Source organism: Mustela erminea, chromosome 3, assembly GCF_009829155.1.
Source record: "Mustela erminea isolate mMusErm1 chromosome 3, mMusErm1.Pri, whole genome shotgun sequence".
Lineage (NCBI taxonomy): Eukaryota > Metazoa > Chordata > Mammalia > Carnivora > Mustelidae > Mustela > Mustela erminea.
Genome location: NC_045616.1, coordinates 21,442,121 through 21,461,484, shown reverse-complemented (window position 1 = coordinate 21,461,484; position 19,364 = coordinate 21,442,121). Strand labels below are relative to the sequence as shown.

General features: G+C 41.1%; 1 protein-coding gene across 1 annotated transcript in view; it reads right to left on the bottom strand.

Moving 5' to 3' along the window:
- Positions 1-19,160, bottom strand: part of HSD17B4 (hydroxysteroid 17-beta dehydrogenase 4) — a 91,896-nt gene extending 72,736 nt beyond the window's left edge. The window contains exons 1-6 of the mRNA XM_032335431.1: positions 18,977-19,160; positions 13,962-14,015; positions 4,463-4,573; positions 2,477-2,536; positions 1,073-1,094; positions 916-962 (exon numbers count right to left, since the gene is read on the bottom strand). Coding sequence (XP_032191322.1) covers positions 916-962; positions 1,073-1,094; positions 2,477-2,536; positions 4,463-4,573; positions 13,962-14,015; positions 18,977-19,034 — 352 coding nt within the window. The 5' untranslated portion in view covers positions 19,035-19,160. The remainder of the gene's footprint in view (positions 1-915; positions 963-1,072; positions 1,095-2,476; positions 2,537-4,462; positions 4,574-13,961; positions 14,016-18,976) is intronic.
- Positions 19,161-19,364: the final 204 nt, after the last annotated feature.

Below are 19,364 nucleotides of genomic sequence, written 5' to 3'. Positions count from 1 at the left end.
AATTCTCAATCACAGAGATGCTTTGCTTCTTCCCAAAGAACTGTGGCGCGCACCCCAGAAGCACGCTTCAACAACAGTGATATAATTTACCTTTGTTTGTGTGCTTCCTGCACTTCCAGCCCTCAGTTTGTTTTAGTTCTGATGGCTAATGAAAAGCAAAGCGCAAAGGGCACCTGGATGGATCAGTCAGATAAGCGTCTGCCTTCGGCTCAGATCATGATGCCAGCGTCCTGGGACCAAGCCCAGCATCCGACTCCCCACTCAGCAGAGTCTGCTTCTCCCTCTCCTTTTGCCCCTCCCCACCCAGTTGTGCGCTCTCTCGCTCTCTCTCAAATAAATAAAATCTTAAAAAAAAAAAGAAAAGAAAGGTATGAAGAGCAAACAGAAAAAAAAAAGTGATTTGTTATTTAAACCTAATCTTTCCAATGTGCCATTCCTAATGGGATTTTCCCCTACTCACTAGAAGCTTCAAAATTACATCTAGGACCCCACCCCCCACCTCCAGTTCTCAGATCTTGAACATTTTCAGGGCCCCAGACTCCCTTCCATATCCTGCTCTTGTTCTTGAAATAAGATTCACACCAGTAGCCAAGCATGTGGAAGACAAGTTAATACAGCTGGAAAAAGCTAACAACTTCTCAAGAAGAAAAAAAGGAAAACAAATGAAAGACAAAATCTTTCTGCCAAATGACTTAAAAAGTTTTCATTTATCAAATGTTCAAAAGAAAATAGGTTACTTCCAACCGTTGTGGTCATTTTCAGTTGTAAAGCTTATTCATCACGTTCATCATCTACATTAGCAAAGGCAAAAGTAGGTAGGAGCAGGTTTTTCCCTTAAATGTATAAATATCTCAAATATTAAAACACTAAATGGATAGGTATGCTCCGCAGAGACAAATGTTACAAACAACTTACCCCAGTCTTCATCACTTATTCTACCAAAAGAATTGTCCCTCAGAATTCTAAAAACAATGATATTACATAGGTTAGGAGGAGGAAGAGTACCCACTTTTTAATAAAATCAAAAACTTCACATGCACATTATTCTTGAAATGAAAAAAGAAATACTCACCCAGCATTGTTGACCACAATATCTACAAGATAAAAAAAATCCAAGTCACAAACATAAAAACAAGTGTATTAATTTGCAATGGCTTATAGCTCGTATTTCTTTCAAAATTGGGCTTTTTCTCCCCACATGGAAAAGTAAATAATAATAGTAGCAGAAGAGTGCTATCAAAACAGAATTTTATACCTATAGAAAAACAAAACAAAAAACAAAGAAAAATCCTGATTCACAAGTATCTCACCATGTCAGAGCTTTCCTCTCAAACTTTCATATGTAAATATTTCCACCTCCACCTTCTGCCAAAATTCTATCAGCATACAGAATTAACTGTTGCCCAACTCTTAGGTTCTTAGCATTCAATGGAAACGACAAGTCATCCTCATTTAACCTCAGGATTCACTCAGAACTGGTAAAAGTTTAAAAGATTTTTCTTTGCCACTCAAGAGTCGAAATTCCAAAAAGGAAACAGTTAGAGTTAGAAACTGATAGCCTATCTTAATACATAATTGCATTCTCATTATTAAAAAAAAAACAGGAATCACTTTTTAAGGCTCAACCATAATCTTGGGGCTGTTCTCACCCTGTTAACTTCACATCTTTGTGGCCTCTATCCCTCTGTGAAATTGTACGTCAACAAACCCCTTAAGCTCAACCCAACATAACAAGAAAAACAAATCTATTAGACCAAAAAAAAAGAAAAAAAGAAAAAAAGGCAGAGGGAGCACATCTGAATTACAAAAATTAATGTTTTCTAGAATGTAAAGATGCTGGGCTTTTCCATAGTTTGCACATTGAGGGAATGTTTCCCTGAAGTAATTCAATAACCTTTTACTAAAAATTAAAAAAAACTTAAAAAAATTTTTTTTACTAAGAATGTGTGGAACTAAGCCAGGAAGATTATCTAGAGAGGGACAAACTCAATGACACATTTGAAACCCTTCTCAAAAATAAAGATTTTTATTACATATACTTCATCTTAGTTAATTCACAAAGCATTGAATCCTTATGATCCAAATCATAATTATCTAAAAGATTCCATAGGATCCTCTATTGCCAAAATGTTTCTTTTATAAACATATTTGGGGTAGAATTCAGTTTTCACAAATAAGAAAATGAGAAAATGCTCATAATTTTTCAGGAGTTTTTAAATCCAAAAAACTATGAAACAAACTCAACACATTTTTGCATTAAAAAATGCCACCTGGAGCCTATTGGGAAATAAGGTAGGGTGTGTAAAATAATTAATTTGTAAAAGCAATTGAAAAACTTAGCTATATAAATAACTATAGATAAATAAAACCTTGGTTATAAAGAAAAGGAATTTTTTATAAACAAAAGAAAAATCGAAAAATTTGTTTAAGAAAGTAGAAGCTGCTCTGTTAGTACATTAACACAAAGAAACATCACCTATTCTTCCAAAAGCTTCTAGTGCTGCCCTCACAATCTTCTCTCCCGCTTCCACTGAATCTGGAGGAAAGGAAAATTAGCACAAAACATCAGTACTATCCCTCTCAAATAACTCCTAAATTCTGGATCAGAGCACATGACAGACACTATTCACTCAACAGAATTCATTTCCCCCAAAACAAATATATATTGCAGGCACATAACAAATTGAAATATAGATGATCTAATGTTACAAAGGAAATGCAGCCCCTAAAACAATTATTTAACCCGCCAAAAAGAAAAAAAAAATGGAGAGGGGAATAAAAAAATTTTTGGCCAATACTATCTAATACAACACCGTCTCATACAAATTTCTGTGAGGATGGAAATGTCTTATTTCTGTAGTAATACTGTAGCCACTATCCATGTGTGGCTACTGAGCCCTTGAAATGTGAGCAGTTTGACAAACAAAGTGACTATTTGTTTAATTTGTATTTAATTTTCAATAGTCACAGAGGCACTCCCTCTACAAGATGCAAATCAGAATTGAGAAGGGAGGCCGGGGGTACATGTTTAATTTGAAAAAGCAGGCTCAAAGCTCAATAACTACATATGGAAACAAACCTACTATTTGTACATCACTAAATACAAAAAGCAAAGCTCAACAAAATAGAGTGGGCTTTCTTCTTTTCTGCTCATCAGCCTAGGGAGAGACGCTCACGTCCCCAGAGTTGTGTGTCAAATGGCCAGGTATCAACATCCCACTGTCTCTCTCTATATTCTCTGCAATCCCTGTGGAGGAGCCAGGAAATAGATTCCCTTCCCTGAGATCCACAGAGATCTACCAAAAGAGGCACCCCGTTCAAGAAGGGAGAAGTAGGAGAAGCCTGCATATGCAGGCAAATCTTGGGAGCAGAGTACGGATAAGAGACCTTTGAGCAGTGAGAACCCGACAAGGCCATCCACAGTTTTCTTCACATGAAGGTGCCCAGCCCTTGCCATGGTTCTGCAAGCCTCTAATTCTTTGTGTGAAAAGCCTTCACACTTGGAAATCTGCAGGGCCTTGTTTTCCTACCTGCATCTTGACTGATTGATATTGGTTGTATACCAACACTACGGGAAGAGGCAAGGGAAAGAGCCTGAAATTTTTCTCATTATAAAATAGATTTTTTTAAACTCCAGAATTTTAAAAAAAAAAAGTTGAAAACATTTTTGTAGATCCTCAGTGAGAAAAGAAGACACTAAAATATCTGTCTCATTACTCCATAGAACACTTAAAACAAATCATATCCTATTTCCCTTCCTTTAAAATTTCAAAATCAAGAGACTGGCAATCTAATTTTACCTCTGGCTAATAAAAACAATCTAATTTACAGAAAAGTCAATAAGCACTCGTTTTTTAAAGTAAATCTGTTCAAGAAGGTTCCTTACAGATACTATTAGACTCAATACATCAAATGCTGTTTTCCTGGTGGCTTTAATGCCTAACTTTGACTCTTACGTTTTTATAAAGGAAAGAAAGTCACATATAGCAATGATTACTTGTGCAAAATGGAACTTAGTGTTTGGATACCAGAAAGGAGGCATTTTTCTTCCGATGCTACATTACCACACGAATTTTCCTAAAACAATTCTTAAAAGAATCTAATGTCATTCTGTAGAAAATAACCTAAAACCTTTTAGCTAAAACGGGTCTTTCAAAACAGAAGCATATTCCTATCCACATCATTAATAATTTACTGATTTTATCATGTGCTTATTAATAAAAATGTTAAATAAACAATATGCTAAAAGTTACGACTCGTGAAATAATCTACATCAAAGGTTTTTAAAAGCCTCATATATTATATAAAATAGACAGCCAAACAGATGTGGCTGACTCAGAGAAAATCTAATCTCATAATCACACTGGAATGATGAGACATTTGCCCAATGATTATTAATGTGAGCAACAGCGTGAATTGAAGGAAAAGGCAAAAAACAGCATGGCGCTTTCAAATACCATACCATAGTTGGCCACGGCTTTTCCACCTTTACTTCTTATTTCTTCAACAACCTTATCAGCAGCGGCTAAGGAGCCTTTACTCAATCCCTTCATGTCCCCTCCTAAGTCATTCACTGCAATGCAAAAACAAACAAGAACTCATTTTTAAACCTCAAAATACGAACTGAAATAAAATGCCACTTTGAGTGTATCTCTTCTGTCACCTCCTCCATTCCTTCCCACTCTACCCGTCTTCTGTAACATGCCAAGAGATAACATACTTTCAACCATGCTTCTTTGTTTCTAGAGAGAGAGATAAAGCAGCAAAAATATTTAAACGCAGGTTCAGCTCATGAGATTTTAAACTTTGCAATGCTTTTCCTTTTTTGAAAAGAAAAAGAAAATGATTCAACCCACTTTGAGCAAAAAAGAATACTCATAAAACATACTGTATCAGGGTCTACTACCATGAAAGAAGCAAACATTTGTTAAAAGAGATCAGAAACATATACAGAAGTCATAAGTGTTCAGCCTCTAATTGGTATCATGACTCCACTGTTTGGTGTTTAACAACTGACCATACTCACCGCATTAAGATCTCGCTGTATCCAACTGTACAAACACTGATCAAGCATTTACTATTTGTAAGGAAACTGTACTACTGGGGCGCCTGGGTGGCTCAGTGGGTTAAAGCCTCTGCCTACACCTCATGATCCCAGGTCATGATCCCAGCGTCCTGGGATTGAGCCCCGAATCGGGCTCTCTGCTCAGCGGGAAGCCTGCTTCCTCCTCTCTCTCTCTCTCTCTGCCTGCTCTCTGCCTACTTGTGATCTCTGTCTGTCAAATAAATAAATAAAATCTTAAAAAAAAAAAAAAGGAAACTGTACTACAGAGGGACACTAAAATGTAGGAGGATGGCACTGGTCCTTAAAGGCTTTCTCATCTACTGAACATTGAGTATGGGTTGGCTAGAGTAACACAAAATTTGCAACAAGTACATAAAGACCAACAGAACTAAATAATGGGGACAAATAAAGTTAGTGTACGTCACAATTTAAGGTAAAATTTACAAAATAACATGCTAAAACTACTAAGAAGATCCACAGATCAATTCCAAATAACTTGAAAAAATAAATAAATAAAAATGCTTCAGATAAATAATTTACATTGCAAAATGAACATTTTTTTTAAGATTTTATTTTTTTACTTGACAGAGATCACAAGTAGGCAGAGAGGCAGGCAGAGACAGAGAGAGGAGGAAGCAGGCTCCCCGCTGAGCAGAGAGCCTGATGAGGGGCTTGATCCCAGGACCCTGAGATCATGGTCTGAACCGAAGGCAGAGGCTTAACCCACTGAGCCACCCAGGCACCTGCAAAATGAACATTTTGTAATAACTATATTACATAAGTTTAGAGGAACAACAATAAAAAATTAATCCAGAAATGGCAGGGTAATATACTAAAATTTAAAGCCGTTTAATATTACCAAACTGATGTTTGCCACATCTGGAGTAAAAAACAAGATTTTTTTTTTCTTTTAAAGAATCTCTCTCTCTCTTTTTATTCAGGTGTTGGCTGGATGGGGTTGGGTGGTTGAAGATAAGGGAATGAGGCAGGGAAAAAGCCAATGCCAAACCATACTGAACATCTGCTATGTCAAATGTGTTTTCACATAACTTTTTTAAGGAAAAGGGTTTTTCAGAAGGTGGACTGGAATATATTTTTCTACCAGTGTAGTCTTATTGTCTTACTGCAAATAAAAACTGGTATAAAGACACAAAGTAATGGAAAGAGGCTTACATTATTGCTAAAGAGATGAAAAAAGATTCTCAACACTAAACTCTTAATTGTTCATTTCTATGCAATTACTCAAATGACAGGAAACAACTAGTAAAAAATAGCAGGAGTTTAAGACTCACAGCTAACAGTCTTGTAAGAGCCTTTTTAATTAAGTAAGGCAAAGTTCAAAAGCAAATTGGCGAACGGGATATTTGGAAAGAATTACTCCATTGTGCAATGGAACATTACCCTCAAGTGGAAATTGTTCAAAATGCAACCAAACAGGTTAAGCACTGAAGCTGTGTAAGTAACTGCCTGAGATCAGAGCCATACAGCTAAACAGCATCAGAACAGACTTATTCAAGACAAGACTCCACATCAGAGTGTACTCAATGAACACTGACCCCATTCATCCTGCCACTGTCACCAGACCTAAATCTCAGGGTGAAAGCCTGGGAGAGCAACAATGGGAAAAGATCGTTTTGCAATTACATGCGAAGAGAAACCTACCCGTACTATGTGACACTGTTACCATTAAACGGATGGCTAAAATTCTAAGCAATAATAATAATCAAATAGAGTTTTAAAATACCATTTGTACCTCATACTAGTATATGTATACTTGACATTTTCAAAGTACCACTGGGTACACTGCAGCCTTTGATCTCCACAGAGCTTCTGAAATGTTGGCAGAACAGCTGTTTCCAGTTTCACAGATGAGAAAAGTCGGGAAGGCGTAGGGAACATGCCAGAGGAGCCAAGGCTGTAGGAAATGGCAAAATCCAGACTAGAACCTACACCTACCACAAAGCCACTCTGTTCCTCTAACATTGGAAGCAAGTTTCTTTTATCCAAAACAGAACACAATTTTTTCCACTAAACCAAAAGGGAACAACACAGAGTTGCCATACTCTTTCCATTGTTAGCCTGGAAGATACACTCACTCTCCTTCATCAGAAAGCTTCTCCAGAGCGGCCATCAGTGTTTCTAAATATGTGAAGGGCCACAAAGTGCAGTGGTAGTTTAGAAAGCAGGGTCTTAAATTAGGCTCCTGTACCTGATTTTCTTTGTCTGAACAACAAAATGGCATCAAAGGTATCCTTACTGAGAGAAGAAATGGAAAATGAGAAACTGATCATCCCGAGTTCAGTCATTGGACCTCTTCTCCTGCTCATCTGTATTCACTACCCAGGTGATGTAATTCAGTCTCCTGGCTTTGGATACCATCTATAAACCGAGAATATTCAGACTGATGTAGTTGCAACCTGTCCCCCAATGACATCGGCTTGTAGGCCACTGTCTACTGAGTATCTCCTTCTGGAAGTCTAGCAGGAACATCTCCTCCCTCCCCATCTGACCCTCCTGTGGTCTTTCCCTATCTCAGTAAACGGCCTCTCAATATTCCTCCTTCCCTCGCAACCCACATCGGCAAAACAGCAAACCCCGCCCTATCTACCTTCAAAATATACCTGGAATTTAACCTCTTTGCCCCACCTCCACCCCCACGACCTATTTAAATCACCACTCTCTCTTCTGTGGATTACTGCAGTAACTTGATAGGACTCTCTGCTTTCTCTGCTTTAATGTAAAAACCATTAAGATGCCCAAGGAGAGTTAATGGTACGAAAGCCCCAGAGACCTCACCATCCTTCCCCACCTGCATTCTTGCTCCCCCACTGTTATTCTCTACACAGCAATCAGAACCATCCACTTAGAGCTTAAATCAGATCAGACTGTTGCTCTATTTACACTCACCAATGGCTCCCCATCTCCAACAGGGTAAAAGCTGGTCTGGGCTCAGAGCTAAAGGATCTTCTGCAATCTGGCTCTCCGCAACCTCTCTGTTCTCATCTCCCGGTTTTGTCCCCTTTGATGACCTTGCTCCAGCTGCACTGGCCCTCTGACTGACCCTGAACACAAATGAGCCTACTCCTGACCCAAGACTGATCGCTCACTAGCTGGGCCCCCGTCACAGGCTCCTGGGCCCCACATCTCAGTGGCACAATCCCTCCCTGCCCCCAGGTCCCTCCTCAGAGTTCTCTTCCAGGCCATTCACTAAGATTCTTTCTCCACAAAACTCTTAGTTAGCTGACAGAGTTTTACGTAAGTATTTACTGTGTTTCCCCAAAGCTCCCCCCTCCAAACTAGAATGTAAGCTCTGTGAAAACAGGGACCCCATCTATTCTACCCCCCACTCTATTCCTTCGGCTCCTAGAACAGGCTTGCTACATGACAAGCACCCAATAAATAACTGTTGGATCAATAAAGGAGTCTATGTGATGATATCTACTAACTGTATAAAGAATTTTTAATTTTTCTATCATTTAAAAATTATAAACAACCCGGGGCTATAGTAGAGCTATCTTTAAAAGGTTGCCTCCCAACACCTGGGTTTGTGAAAGTCCTAAGAAGCATCTGGGGAAGGTGTGGGCATTGTATGTATAGCTCATTTATCATAAGCTGGAATCCACACGTGCCTTCTTGAGATCCTTCTCCATGTGTCATATAACCCATTCACTTAATCAGCATGTTATGTCCTTTTTTCCCATTTATTATTTATTTATTTATTTATTCAGCCATTTAATTTAAATTCCAGTTAGTTGGCATACAGCGCAATATTGGTTTCAGGAGAAGAGTTCATCACTTACACACAACACCCAATGCCCATCACAAGTGCCCTCCTTAATACCTATCCCCCATCTAGCCCATCCCCCACCCACCTTCTTCCATCGCCTCTTTCTTCTCCATAGTTGAGTCTCTCATGATTTATTTCCCTCTCTTTCTCCCTCTCCTACATTCGTGCATTTTCTTTCTTAAATTCCACATGAATGGAATCACCTGTTACTTGTCCTTCTCTGATTGACTCATTTCACTGAGCACAGCACACTCTCGCTCCATCCACATCACTGCAAATGGCAAGATGCCATTCTTTTTGATGGCTGGGTAGCATTCCTATGTGTGTGTGTGTGTGTGTGTGTGTGTGTGTGTGTGTGTGTGTGTGTGTGTCTTTGTTATCCACTCATCACTCGATGGGCATGTGGGCTGTTCCCATAGTTTGGCTATTGTTGATAATGCTGCTCTAAACATCAGGGTGCATGTACTCCTTCGAACATGTATTTCTGTATTCTTTGGGTAAATACTTACTAGTGCAATTGCCGGATAGAAGGGTAACTCTGTTTTCAGCTTGGTGACGAACTCCCGTTATCATTCCCTGGAGTGGCTGCACCAGCTTCAGCATGTATGTCTTAAGGGCTAAGCAAAGCACTGAGTTTACACTGGAGAGAATACATCAGTGCCTAAGGTAGACCCTTTTCTTTAAGGATCTAAAATAGAAACACGTTATATATAAGGAGGCTAGGATGCCCTTGCCTGAGCAAGACCTCAGGCTCACTTGGACATTCCAGGTCCTAAGCAAAGGGCCTCCCTCACAGGCAGTCCCTACCATTGGTGCCATTCTTTTCCCTTTACAAAGGCCTTTAGTATTCCTTGTTTTTGTTTTTTTAAGATTTTATTTATTTATCTGACAGAGAGAGAGACAACAAGAGAGGGAACACAAGCAAGGGGAGTAGGAAAGGGAGAAGCAGGACCCCCTGCCAAGCAGGGAGCCCCATGCGGGGCTCAAGCTCAGGACCCCGGCACCATGACCAGAACTACAGGCACAGCCCAACAGCTGAGCCACCCAGGTGCCCCAGGCCTTTACTTTTTTGGTTTTTTTTTTTATTTTATAAACATATAATGTGTCATTAGCCCCAGGGGTACAGGTCTGTGAGTCGCCAGGTTTACACACTTCACAGCACTCACCATAGCACATACCCTCCCCAATGTCCACAATCCCACCACCCTCTCCCGACCCCCTGCCCCCATCAACACTCAGTTTCTTTTGTGAGATTAAGAGTCTCTGATGGTTTGTCTCCCTCCCAATCCCATCTTGTTTCATTTATTCTTTTCCTACCCTCCAAACCCCCCTGTTGCAACTCTACTTCCTCATATCAGGGAGATCATATGATAGTTGTCTTTCTCCGATTGACTTATTTCACTAAGCATAATACCCTCTAGTTCCATCCACGTCATCGCAAATGACAAGATTTCATTTCTTTTGATGGCTGCATAGTATTCCGTTGTGTATATATACCACATCTTCTTGATCCATTCATCTGTTGATGGACATCTAGGTTCTTTCCATAGTTTGGCTATTGTGGACATTGCTGCTATAAACATTCTGGTGCACGTGCCCCTTTGGATCACTACGTTTGTATCCTTAGGGTAAATACCCAATAGTGCAATTGCTGGGTTATAGGGTAGTTCTATTTTCAACTTTTTGAGGAACCTCCATGCTATTTTCCAGGGTGGCTGCACCAGCTTGCATTCCCACCAACAGTGTAGGAGGGTTCCCCTTTCTCCGCATCCTCGCCAGCGGGGATTTTCTGACTTGTTAATTTTAGCCATTCTGACTGGTGTGAGGTGGTATCTCATTGTGGTTTTGATTTGTATTGCCCTGATGCCAAGTGATGTGAAGCATTTTTTCATGTGTCTGTTAGGCCTTTAGTTTTTGATGTCACTTAATCCCCACCATAATTCTCAAAGTTTGATAAGGTGGCTACTAAAGTGTAAGAGATCATATGGTTGGGCAGCATAGCCAGGACTGGAAGCCCAACCTGACTTGGAAGGCAATGTTTTTCCCACCACCGTTTCCCTTTCAGCTGTGAGGATCACACAGGGCTTGGAAACACAGACTCTGTCATCAGGCCCTGGGAACCTAAGAGTCTTCTTTACCAGCCACTGTGTAACAGCAGCACAGGCAAGCAATCATGCCCATCTTAAAGGATTGTGATTTCAATGACCGAAGGTGCTCCTTCTCCAGTTCAAGAACTGAAAAGGTTCTGCCTTTCTAATGGTCAAGAGAGGTTCTTCCTGCTGAGTCATCTTTCTGCTCATGCCCTCAAGAGAAAACTTAAAACTCGGAGTCCTGCCTATGGCTCCTGAGAAAAGTCCAAAAAATTCCAGTGTCAACATTCACAGGCATGTAAAACCATTTCCTGTAAGATATAATTTAGACAACACTGAACATCCCTTGTTGTAACCAGTTCTTGTACCCAGACTGCAATCTCCCACAATTCTTTCTATTATGGGATATAAAACACAGCAATCATATTAACATGAAGTCAGAGAGTATCCTTTGTGATGCTTGGCCAAGGGACTTCCCCTGGCCAAAGAAACAGGAGTGGCAGTGGCAAGCTAAGAAGAGACTTAGGAGCCATCATGGATCCACTGGTTTCCTCCCTCCGTCCCAAGAACAACAATGTCCCAGACAGAAGCTGCTCCTTTAGCTCGGATCCTGAAATTAGGAAGACACTGAGAGCAGAGACACAGTTGACTGGACGCTAAAAGGCCACAAAAGCATGAAATAATTCTTTACTATTATCAGACATTGAGATTTGTGTGTTAACCCAGCATAAGTCAGCATAAGGTGACTTACATGAGAAACAAACTACTCTACCCTTTTGGTCTTACTTCTTAAGGAACTCTGAGCTAGTCATAACATTAGGAGGAATCACTTTTTCATAGACAAGATACTCTGATGTCATACCCACCCAGGTTTATTTATTCCTCTACTTTTTCTTACTCATGTAAAAAATACACTGGGCAGAACAAAAATTAACAAAGAAGAAACAGTAGTGTGTGTAATGCAAGCTAGAAACAGGTATCTGAAAAGCTAAAACTAGGGGGTAGCAGTGGCCAGGGAGGAACACAACTTGCAGCTGGTCTAGAAAGTTCACAGGTAGGTCACAGAAAAAAAACAGTAGAAAAAAATCCACCAAAAGCTAAGCCATTTCAACAGACTGACTTTCCCCTTAACCAAACGAAATCTGGCTCTTCAGCCAAGTATGACAAATGATTTTGCAAGCCCTTAACCAAACGAAATCTGGCTCTTCAGCCAAATACAACAAATGATTTTGCAAGACACAGAACCTGTCCTGCTGGACTTCACCAGCACTTGCTGCAATGACAAAATAAAAAGACATACAAGACCTCTTTCTCTTTTTGTTAGAATTTTAAAGCTCCTGTTCTGAATTTAATAAACTCAACAGTAAGAGATCAATACAGGAAAAATGACCCACATGAACACACGATGCTGTAAAGTTTTTACAAAATAAGTTTATAAACTAAGATTATATCTTAATCCCACACAAAAAAAAGGAATTTATTTGACCAATCTCAAAAGACACACCTTCCCCACCCCAACCCCCTCCAAGAAGAGTCTATGTCAAACAACAAAAAAGGACCAGTGAACAAAGTACCTTCTCTGCACAAGGAAATAGTCTAGGTCCTTTAGAAGATACAGAAGATAAAACAGAAGATAAAACCCACACAGAACTGAGCAGGAAAAAAAGGTAACTAAATCAAAAGTTATAGGGTAAAAATATTAAGCAGCAGCAACAGAAATAAGAGAAAAAACAGGAACATGGGACTATGGACCTTGACAATGAAGCATCTTGCGAAAATCTGGCAAAAGGGGCCTGAACAGAGCCCACGCCCTCTGGCTAAAAAACTGGTGCTTGCCACAAGGAGCAGAGATATGCCTTTAAACAAGGAACATCCAAAGATTCTATGTCCCTTACATAAAGATAAGCTACATATCCACCTGAGGGAGAAGAGTATAATTAAATGTCCTGCTTGCATGTTCTTTATCTAGAAAACCAGGGTGCCTGCTTACCCTTTTGTTATACATGTCTCCAAACACAAATTGGGGGAAATTTATCTCTCTCTGTGCCTTAGTGGAGGTAGAAAAACGGTCATTATTAAGCCCTTGTGGGCCAACAATTTTATCTCAACAAAGAGACTAGTAAATACTAGGCCCTATCGTCTGCTCTACCTACTATGTATCCTGCACTGAGCACTCGTTCAATTACTGTCCAACAAGGCTTGGCAGCAGACAAATCCACTCCCGCTGCATACCACATCATACCAGACCAAAACATTTAAATTATTAAAACCTCGCACCTTGTGATCCTTCAATGCAGCGTCTTCCAACTGATGACCATAATAAAATTCATCCAACTGTCCCTTCAACGAAAACTTTAAAGATTTGTTGGTAAAAACTTCCCGAGGAAAAATTTTGATGAAAGAGATTTAAAAAGAAACAAAAAAAGAAAAAAGAAACATACTTTGGATTCCCTGAATCCAAACTTCTTATTTTTATCAATATATTTATACTTAAAGGGATTCATTCTGCATCAGCCTTCTGTCTCAAAAAATTACAGCTCACAGTTTACCAAATTCAAGAATTTCCTTCTGTACAATGAATGGGTGACCACCTTATCAATTCTGTTCAGCTTCAGACTCTGCGGAACTAGTCTACTTTAAAAAAGTAAATTAGATGGGGCGCCTGGGTGGCTCAGTGGGTTAAAGCCTCTGCCTTCGGATCAGGTTGTGATCCCAGAGTCCTGGGATCAAGCCCCGCATCAGGCTCCCTGCTCAGCGGGGAGCCTGCTTCCTCCTCTCTCTGCCTGCCTCTCTGCCTACTTGTGATCTCTGTCAAATAAATAAATAAAATCTTTAAAAACAAAAAAAAAGTAAATTAGAAAGTCAGCCTCAAGGAGGAATACTTTTGCCAGCAGAAGAAATAATGAGGATGAAATCTGACATTGACAAATGATTTCACATAAAGACAAAGGTGACTGACTTGTGTGGACGGTACTTTCAATCCCAGCTACTCGTTAAAAAGGAAATTTTATCAACTTACCAACAACGGATGCTCCTCTTTCTGCAAAAGCCAGGGCATAGGATCGGCCCAGTCCTAAAAAAAAAAAACAAAGGCATCAAGAGAGTTGAACAAATGTTAGCAATTTCGGGGTCCATTCAAATTAACCCCTATTTTTAAGTAACCGGCAAGGGGTGCCTGGGTGGCTCAGTGGGTTAAGCCTCTGCCCTTTGGCTCAGATCATGATCTCAGGGTCCTGGGATCCAGCCCCGCATTGGGCTCTCTGCTCGGCGGAGAGCCTGCTTCCCCCCACTCTCTGCCTGCCCCTCTACCTACTTGTGATCTGTCAAATAAATAAATAAATAATCTTTAAAGTAAGTGGCCAGCAATTAACTACATTATAATGATAGGACCTCTCCCCATCTAGCTCACCCTCTTCTACTTACAGAGGTCAGAAAGCTTAAAACCGTATTTTCCACCTATTCTGCCCACCATTTCCCAACCTCCTACCCCGATGCTAGGAGGCTCCAAGGTTCCACCATTAAAGGCATTTCCACTTCTGGAAGGTGGAAATGAGCCAAGTTAGCTTATAGTGACTTCTGGCTGTCACCACTGGTTAAGGAGCTGCTTTCCGAAATCTTCCCAGGTATTAAGAAACAGTGTGTGTAGTTCTTGATTGAGCTCCCTCTTGATCAAGCTCCAGCTGGCAGCTTCCACTCTTTGGACCCTTGGTACTGTGTGGCTATTTGGACTGTAGCAGCCCCCAAGTTAGGAATTCCCTCCTGAACCAGTTATGATGGTTCCACAAGTCATTGCAAGACAAAATGTCAAATACCCAACTGCCTGTAGTAGTTTTGTTTTGTTTTTTTTTAATTCTTTAATTTTATTTTTTTAAGTAGACTCTATGCCCAACATGGGGCTTGAACTCATGACCCTGAGATTACAAGTCACATGCTCCACCCACTGAGCTAGCCAGGCATCCCCTAAATACCTGTATTAAATCCTTTCCTGCTTCAAATATCTAGTGATTTCTATATCCTGTACCAAACCTTGACTACACAATTACCAAACACAAAAAATATTTATTTCAGACTCAGAGGTACAAGGTGTAAATTTGTTATCCAAAATATATACATACACTTATATAGGTTTCAGAGGTACAGAGTATCTCAGGATAAATATATATGAAATGGCAATTATGAAGTTACCTCTGGAAAGAGAACTGTGTAACTAGCAACCAAGGGTGGAAGACTTACTTCTATATTATTTAAATCATTTTAACATATATATATATCTTTTTCATTTAAATTACCTGATAAATTTAATTAGTAGCTTATATTTAATTTAAATTGATAAAGCAGCATACAAATAACAAATTAAGATTGCTAAAAGTATCAGGCTCTTCTAAAAAGAACCCAAAAATATAAAATTTTCCAAAACTGAAATATATCACCAAATAACTTATTTTAGAAGCTAACTCACTTTGAATGAGTAAGAGAGATTTAGCCAGACACTCAAGGGAGGCTATCTGTTAAGTGTCTGCCTTCGGCTCAGGTCATGATCCTGAAGTCCTGGGATCGAGCCCCCCATCTGGCTCCCTGCTCAGCAGGGAGCCTGCTTCTCCCTCTGCCTGCTGCTCCCCTTGCTTGTGCATGCTCTTTCTCCAAGTAAATAAATAAATCTTTTAAAAAAAAGGGAAAAAGTCTTCAGCCAATACATGTAACTTAAGTCCTCTCATATCTTATCAGATCAAGGCTGAAGCACGTGTTCTAAACATTGTTGTTTTTAAGGAAATCAAAGGTTTATGACCAGAAGATCCTGGAATGCAAAATTAATGGTAACACAATAGAAAATCAATGGATGAAAGGAATGGGGTGAGTCGCTGGTAGAGAGAGTGACCTAATTTAATAAGAGAACTGTCTCAACTTAAAATCAAGTTATATAGTTCTCTCAAAAGATAATGTAAATGATGTTCCTTTATCATCAAGGCCAGTATAAACTATACACAAATCTGCATATAAAGTCAAAAGTGACAGTCTCCTTTCTTTTCCCTCCAACCCCACTAACTCATTAACAGATTAGGAAGGACCCTTGCATAGTGTTTATATAAACATTATTTAATACTTTATGTCCATTAGTCTGCCTCTCCAATTAAACTAGAACGTCCTTGACGGCTGAGACTGAATATGTCACGCTTTTGTATTTCCCACACAACCCAGCACAGCTTCAGAGTCAAAGGCACAAAAAGTTAAATCCAAGAGCCTCCATTTCATCATAATCTCTTAATTCCCTCACATCTTCCTAATTCTTAATTCTCTTCTCACCCACACCTAAATTCACTGCCAATCACTCTTCTTCATTTTTTTTATTTGACCTTAATTTCTTTAACACTGTCAAATCTCAGTTGACTCTTAAACTGCTCATTTAGGGTTAGGTAGTTTACACTCCTAAGTTAACAACAAAGCCCCTGAAAATAGCTCCCTCGACTATTTCCCTTTCCAGCTTTACTCAGATTCTCCAGCTACTCACACACTTCTCACTAGTTCCAGATGCAAAATCTGTGCTCTCAAAACCCTCTGAAATTCAAAATGACTGGACTTCCTTCCTTCTTCCATGGCCCAAATCCTCAACTTTCAACAGTTACATTCCCAACAACCACTTCAGTCAATCAATAAATGGCTATTATACCCTGTTATTCCCGTTATACCACCAACCACGGCAAAATACTCCAGCTGAAGTACTGTGCTTGGCTTGATAAGCACAGAGAATTGTGTGGACAATCCTATAACTCTCCGTCCAGGTCTCCCAATAAACTAATCTGTATTTCAAGCTAAACAACAGCACCTGAATAGTGCAAATATATATATAGATATAGATTTTTTTTTTTTTTAAGATTTTACTTATTGATTTGAGACACAGAGCACAACCAAGGTAAGCAGCAGAGGGAGAGGGAGAAGTAGGCTCCCTGCTAAGCAGGGAGTCCGACTCAGTCCCAGGACCCTGGTATCATAACCAAAGCCAAAGGCTGACACCCAGGTACCCTGATAAATTTCTCTTATCTGTAGAATAGGAGTGGGTTGGAGTCAGACTAATTCTCAAATCAGGCCCTGCAGGCATTCATGGATACCCTCCTGGGATGTTCAGCACTGACTCAGTTATATGGGTATGAATCTCTAAATGAGAAACCCAAGACCTCAAGGACAAGTCTCCGTGATAGGAATGCAACTTGATCTCTGTCTCCGTTTTTCAATGATGACCTAGGACAGTCTCAACTTCACTACAAAATTATTTATCTCCCTCAGATCAGCAAGAGTTGGTGACCATACCATAATCCAGGCAAGGGAAAGTCTGCAGGGCTCTATAAACAGGAGGTACTAAGTCCATTATTGTCTACTCACAACTCATTAATGATTCACAAGATCAGTTTAGGAGGTTACAATGTGCATTTACTTAGTGAAATAGAAAATTTTAGAGGGTACTTCATTTACCATGTATCATGTCATGAATGGTGTATTGGGTGTCCTGGGTCATGGTGCAAAAGGTATTTCAAACTGCAAATCACTCACTATTTAAACAGGCTTACAACACTCAATGCATCACTTAATTATTTCCATCAAAGGCAAAGTGTAAACAAAATGCTCTCCAGGGGCACCTGGGTGGCTCTGTTGGTTAAGCAACCAACTCTTAATCTCCCCCCAGGTCTCAATCTCAGGGTCATCAGCTCAAGCCCAGCACTGGGCTCCAAGCTGGGCATGGAGCCTACTTTAAAAAAAAAAGAAAGAAAGAAAGAAAGAAAGAAACAAAGAAACAAAGAAACTAAAGAAAGAAGGTTTCCCAAAAACATAGGATCATTTTAGGATGAATATAGCTATGGGTATAAAATTCTTGGCCACCAATTAAGACTAAAAGCAACTTGGGAATGGGGGCATTAGAATCTATCAACAAAGACGTGAAGATACAAATAGATTAACTGACAATTCCACTGTTGTGACTTTTAATACACAATTTAAATTAATTACATATTAGGTCTATTCTAGATAGAAGGTACCAGCCATGGGAATCAAAGGCAAAGAAGGTCAAGATCCCAACACCTGGGGGTTAGAGCGGTCACCTGCTGGTGGGAAACAGCATATAATCACAGGACAGACCACCACCATGGGTATGAGCGGTTTTCCTCTTTTTTTTTTTTTTTCCTCCTTCAAGAATAGGGTTTTTCCACCTAACAAATCTCCATTCTAATCTGGCCCACTCCAGAAATATCCACCACCACCCCCCTCCCCCCCCCCCCCCCGCCAAGTATCTGTTGTTCCTATCCCACGCCCACCCTAACACCTGCCTGACTCCGGCAGGCATTCTGAGTTTACAACTTGCACCAAGAGCCCAGCCTGTCCACTACAGTGTTTGGCTAGATAAGCACACAAACTCCAACGAGAAGACACTCCCCAGACACCCCTCTCTAAAGAAGAACCTCTCATAGGCTTAGAACCATGTGAAAGAGGAAGGGAAACACTGCACAGCTGACTTTTCAAAGGCAAGGGGCTGCCATCCCTCCTCCTCTGGGGGTGACTCCTGTCGCGCCCGGCTTTTCCACCGCCTTCCGAGGACTCGACAAGAGGCCTCAGACAGGCGAGAAGAGAGGCGACCCAGCATCAGTGAGAACTTTTATGGAGTCCTGACCACCGCAGCGCAGCCCAGCCTCTCACTCTCTTGCAGGACCCCCGGGGGCCTTGGGAAGCTGCACGGGACTCTGTGACGGGGGAGGAGGGGGGGGGGGACGGGGGGCGGGGGGGGTTCTGGACTCAACGCCGGCCAGGCCCACCTCTCCCTCCTCGGCAGAGTCGGCACCTCGAGAACGGCCGTTACCCACCCTCCCACCCGGCCCACTGGTCCCCTGGCTGGTTCTTCACGCCGCCTTCACCCGGCCCCCACCGCCGCCCCATCACCGCCCGCAGCCCCCGGGACAGCAGCTGCGGCTGCGCGTGGAGTCCGGGACGAGAAGGGGAGCTCCGGGCGCCAAGGCTAGGCGGGCGTCCGCTTTCCGGCTTTCGCGTGCTCACCTCCCCCCGCGCCGGTGACCAGTACCACCCGCCCGTCGAAACGCAGCAGCGAGGCCATGAGTCCAGCCTGCTGCGACACAGACACACAAGCCGAATCGCTGCAGCTCCCCCTGCGACACGCCGAGGAAAGATGGAATGGAAGGGGAGGGATGGGAGTGACCTGAGGGCTTCAGGGAAGGAAAAGGACGCACTTCCAAGTGCGCCTGCGCGTGAATCCCTTGGAACTCTGGGAAATGTAGTCCAGTGGGAAATGTAGTCCAGGGCCTCGGAGAACCTTTTTAAGAGGTTTGACTTTAAAGGGCCACTTTCGCTGTTAAAAGTAATGGGATCCTCGAGGACCTGTGTGGTAAATGGCTGACAGGGCACCAAACGTACATCCATTCTCCTA